At 45.1% G+C, this 5,662-nt stretch overlaps 1 protein-coding gene across 1 annotated transcript; it reads left to right on the top strand.

Moving 5' to 3' along the window:
• The first annotated feature begins 347 nt into the window (after positions 1–347).
• Positions 348–3,275, top strand: pou3f3b (POU class 3 homeobox 3b). The gene is made up of 2 exons (XM_014991581.2): positions 348–2,274; positions 2,592–3,275. The coding sequence occupies exons 1-2, from the start codon at positions 1,060–1,062 to the stop codon at positions 2,682–2,684; spliced, it is 1,308 nt and encodes a 435-aa protein (XP_014847067.1). The 5' UTR covers positions 348–1,059; the 3' UTR covers positions 2,685–3,275.
• The last annotated feature ends 2,387 nt before the right edge of the window (positions 3,276–5,662 follow it).

Here is a 5,662-nt window from a genome sequence, read left to right as displayed (position 1 = left end):
GAGAAAATAACAAATGAGACTTTTTTTTTTTATGTTAAATAACCTTTAAAAAAACACACACACACACAAACATTTTCCCTGCGTCCTCTTCCCTGTTTGTCTCTGCACTGTTTACTACCGAGTTGTACTCCCCGTTTTGTTTGGACCCGCAATTAAAAAGCAGCCAATCGGAACAGCCGGAAGGAGGTTCTCCGCGCGCCCCGGAGACCTGCCAATCACGCCCCGGGTAACCAATCAATGGGCACGCACGGGGTAAACACGGCGTCCTGAGGGCTGCGAGGGAGGGGGGCGGGGGGGACGCTGTGGACTGTGGGGGGGAGAGGGAGGGGGGTCTGTCAGAAAGAGAGAGAGAGAAAGAGAGGGAGAGAGAGAGGGAGCTAGAAAGAGGAGGAGAGAGAGGCAGCGAATGAGAGGAGAGGCTCGCAGGCAGCGCCTTGCCACTGTTCCGACTGGATTGTACTTGAACGGGAGTTCGCGGTTTGGCAGGTTTATCCACATCAAAACAGAACAAAGAGACGGTGCTATAAAAGAAGAGAGGGAGAGAGCAGCAGAGAGAAGAAAAGCGACTTGAATTACAAAAGAAGTGAGGACGCTCTCCGCTTTTCCACATCCAAGGCTGGACGTAAAAACTGGAGAATTTCTGGAAGGAGGATTTTTGTTTTTGTTTGTTTGCTTGTTTGTTTGTTTTTTTCTTTCTTTCTTTCTGAAAGTTTGTTTGGGACGCTTCCGATTTGAATTTTAATGTCCGCGATCTCGGTGCGAAACTTTCACCCACGGACTGCACATGGTTTCAAAGGGCTTTCAGAGGAGCTGGGATATCTTTCCACGTCGTCCACGCTGAACACTCTCAGCTAGAATGTTGTAAATACACGCGGATTTGTTCCAGCCGCTCCTCTGCGTCTTTCAGCGCATCCAAAGAAGAAGAAGAAGAAACTGCACAGACTTTTAAAAAGACTGAATAATTCATGAGATACAATTTGCCTGCTGGAAAGAAGTGACTGTAAAAAAAAAAAAAAGGGAGGGGGGTTATCCACAAATATATTCATAAGGGTTGACGGGATGGCCACCGCGGCTTCCAATCCTTATCTGCCCAGCAATAGCATCTTATCGTCCGGCTCCATCGTGCACTCTGACTCCGGGGGCGGCGGCATGCAGCCCGGCAGCGCCGCGGTCACCTCCGGGTCCGGGGGTTACAGGGGAGACCCCACGGTCAAGATGGTGCAAAGTGACTTTATGCAAGGCGCCATGGCAGCGAGTAACGGGGGACACATGCTGAGCCATGCCCACCAGTGGGTGACGTCCCTGCCGCACGCCGCGGCTGCCGCAGCCGCAGCAGCGGTAGCCGCAGCCGAGGCCGGCTCGCCCTGGTCGTCCAGCCCGGTCGGGATGACCGGCAGCCCGCAGCAGCAGGACGTCAAGAGCTCCGCCAGAGACGATCTGCACACGGGCACCGCGCTGCACCACAGGCCGCCTCACTTAGCCCCGCACCACACGCACGCCGGGGCGTGGGGCAGCACCACGGCGGCTCACATCAACTCCATCTCCGGCGGGCAGCAGCAGCAGCAGCAGTCGCTCATCTACTCGCAGCCGGGGGGCTTCACTGTGAACGGCATGCTGAGCCCCGGCAGCCAGAGCCTGGTGCACCCCGGCCTGGTGCGGGGGGACACCCCGGACCTGGAGCACGGCAGCCACCATCACCACCACCACCACCAGCACCCGCACCACCAGCACCACGCAGCCGTCAACAGCCACGACCCGCACTCGGACGACGACACACCGACGTCGGACGACCTGGAGCAGTTCGCCAAGCAGTTCAAGCAGCGGCGGATCAAGCTGGGCTTCACGCAGGCGGACGTGGGCCTGGCGCTGGGCACGCTGTACGGGAACGTGTTCTCGCAGACCACCATCTGCAGGTTCGAGGCGCTGCAGCTCAGCTTCAAGAACATGTGCAAGCTGAAGCCGCTGCTGAACAAGTGGCTAGAGGAGGCCGACTCGTCCACGGGGAGCCCCACCAGCATCGACAAGATCGCGGCGCAGGGCCGCAAGCGCAAGAAGCGCACCTCCATCGAGGTGAGCGTCAAGGGGGCCCTGGAGAGCCACTTCCTCAAGTGCCCCAAGCCGTCGGCGCAGGAGATCAGCACGCTGGCGGACAACCTACAGCTGGAGAAGGAGGTGGTCAGAGTGTGGTTCTGCAATAGGAGGCAGAAGGAAAAGCGGATGACGCCGCCAGGAGTGGCGCAGACGCCGGAGGATGTGTACTCTCAGGTCGGCAATGTGAGTGCAGAAACACCGCCCCCCTCCATGGACTGCAAACGAATGTTCAGTGAAACGTAGAGAGTATTTTTTTTAGATGAAATTAAACTGCTTAAACAGACAGACTATCGCCATGATAGCACAAAACCGTTTTTTTTTTTGATACTGTGATTGTGAGAATGAGACTGCAGAAAAATGTGTTTATCTATTTTTCACCAGAAAAAAAAGCGTTTTCCCCTCTTTTTCCTCCTTCCCAAAAAACACACAAAAACAAACGCACCTTCTTCCAGGCCCTAAATGTCTTAACCTAAAAGGTTCCTTCTGCTTTTTTCTTTCAGGGGCATTTTTTAGTAGATTACTTAAAAGATGAAGCGAGCGACCAGAGGGTGACAACCACAAGTTCATTCCACCAGGTAATTTTGGCGCATTGAGAAGAGGAACTTCTCCTTAATAATTTCTCATTATTTTTTTCTCTCTCCCTCCTGAAAAGTAAACACACCCCTCCCAACCTGCATTCCCCTTCTTTATCATGTTTATTCCAAAACAAAACAAAAGAGAGAGAGAGAGAGAGAGAGAGAAACATTTTGTATATTTGAAAAGAAAACCGGGACTGAATCATTCTCCAGAGAGATCCACGACGCTTCCAGCTTCCTAATTTTTTTTTTCTGGATTTTTTTCCTGCCAATTTTTCTATCCTATAATTTTCTCCCCTCCCCACTCCATCACTTCTTCATCACCTTTTAAAGAGGAAAGCTAAAGCAGGAACTGTCTGTGATCTCAAAGATCACCTCCTTCCTTCCTATTGTCGTTATTTAACGGAGACACTGAGTGGATTTTTCTCTCCGATTGAGGAGAAAACGGGACATTTGAGCTGCACTTATTTCAGATTTAACAACAACAACAAAAAACAAAAACAAAAAAAAATCTGTTGCCAAGTGTGACCGAGTGTGGATTATTGCTGCCCTTTGTAAGCAGGATTCTTTGGTAGGTTTTAATAAACGACAAAATATATAAAAAAAAAACACACACACACAATGTAAAGCTGGCAATATAGATCATCAGATCAGATTTTTATTTTGTTTTAATATTTTATCCCAAACGGTAATTTATTCCTCTGTTTTTATGCTTTATTTCTGGATCATATTTTCCTCTAAAAGGAGCACAAATCACCACGAGCAGACCGTTTGTTCTATCTAGGTAATAAGGGTATATTTTGATGTGAATTTCTTCTTCTTTCTTTTTTCTTTGCTTTTATTTTTATTTCGACTGTATATTTAATTTGCAGTAGTGGTTCCGTACGAGCTGACTGAGACAATAAATTTGTTAGAATGAAACGCAACAATCCTGTGCTGCTGCTTTATTATTATTATTATTATTATTATTATTATTATTATTATTATTATTATTATTATTATTGTGGTGGTGAATTTGAGGTCTTTTCGGTTTGTTATGGGCAATATTTAAAAATGTGTTTAGAGCGCAAAAAATCCCGTTTTGACGCTACGAAAGAGCCAAATTAACGCGCGTGCTCGTGAGTGCCGCTCATTTTTTGCTAGCTTTTGTTTTATTTTATATTTTACGTAAACGTCGCGCGACTCGGTGCGTAAATGTTCTGCTGTTTGGAGGCTGTGGCGTGTTGGGTCAGGATCAGAGGCCGCAGAGGTCAGAGCGCGTGCTGATTGGTTCTACGCTTCAGTTTCCAACTGAACCCCCCACCTCTACTTCCCTTAACTCCCCCTAGATTAATTTATTATCTCTTTTTGCATCTTGGGGTCGCCTATTCAGCGAAACTCCCCCAAACGTGTCGTCCTCTCGCTGCAGGATTTGAATTTCGCGGATGCCCCCCCTCTCACAGTCCCCCCTCCTCCTCAATAGTCGCTTAGCAACTGAATTCAATGATAAAGACGGAGCTAGCATAATTTTTTCTTTGTCTGCATTGGAGAAAGTGGTGCTGGGGAAGTTTAGTTCGGTCATGTTTACTTCTAGTGAATTTCGGTGTAAAAGAGGAGCAGCTTAGGAAGTCACGGTGTGTGCGCGTGTATTTGTGTGTGTGTATGTGTGTGTGTGTGGGGGGGGGGGCTAATGGGTCTGGCTTCAGGTGTAAATATACGGCAGGTGCGCAGTGACCTATCCCGTCATTTACTGCCATGCTTCACTCTGATACCTGCTTTTCTGTATGCGGGGGAGCAAGCACGCATGTGCGGTGAAGGTCCCAGACAAATGCGCGAGGATGTTTCAGCAACGCTTCCAAACCTCCTGATGGGTTTGATTTCATGCAGCTTTCAGCTCGTTTTCACGGATGAACCGAGTAGAACCAAGATGTTTGTTTACTAAAAATTCACACACACACACACACACACACACACACACACACACACACCCACACACACACACACACACACACACACATATATATATATATATATATATATATATATATATATATATATATATATATATATATATATATATATATATATATATATGAGAATTGATTAAGAAAGAATTCAGATTTTTGCTTTTATTCATTTTTGTTTCGAAAACGTCACAACTTTACAATCAGGCGCTGCTTTATTTCAAAATTACGTCTTCTTATTATTATTGTTCTGTATTTCGTGTTTCCTTAAAAACAATTCGCATTTTTTGCATCATCAGTATTATCAATATTATTATTTTACTGGCTCGTTAAAAACAAAAGTCACAATAAATGTATTTTTATAAGGCCACACACGATTCAGCTCAGCGCTACATGTTTACACGCCGTTACTCATATTTATGAATAAAAGTGGTTGTTTCAGTCTTGCTTTCAAAAGATAAAAAAGAGACTAAAAAACAAAAACATGTCGATATGCGTCATGTTTGCTCCACGTGTCAGGAGGCTTGAATATTTATCAGTCCGCAGGGAGCTTTTTCTACCGCACGACCAGACGGATTCAGGCTGGTGATGCTGCAGCCACAAGAAAAACGAAAGAAAAATTCATTATAATGAAAATTGAGGGGATGAATAGAAAGAAAGCGTCGTCATTTTCTACTCTTATTTATCTGTACAGCTTTATTTTTATTTACATTTAAAAATGTGTAATAACATTCAGCTTTCACTGTGTACATTTAATTATATATATATATATATATATATATATATATATATATATATATATATATATATATATATATATATATATATATATATATATATATATATATAATTATTTAATTTGACTAAATGTGTATTTTTTATTCAATAAATTGAAATATTTATTTGCATTTTGCCCATTATTTTTGCTATGAAAGACTAGTATTGCTATTATTGACAACTTTATATTTTACGTCAGGCTAATTCTGGGTCAGCCCAAGAGCAGCAGATCTTATCAGGCCTCGTGCAGCTCGTCAGCTCTCTTTTGTGACAGGA

This window comes from Poecilia mexicana, unplaced genomic scaffold (genome assembly GCF_051168715.1).
Source record: "Poecilia mexicana isolate PSO_F unplaced genomic scaffold, ASM5116871v1 scaffold_2, whole genome shotgun sequence".
Classification (NCBI taxonomy): domain Eukaryota; kingdom Metazoa; phylum Chordata; class Actinopteri; order Cyprinodontiformes; family Poeciliidae; genus Poecilia; species Poecilia mexicana.
The sequence above is the reverse complement of the archived record's forward strand: the minus strand, read 5'-3'. Positions and strand labels throughout refer to the sequence as shown.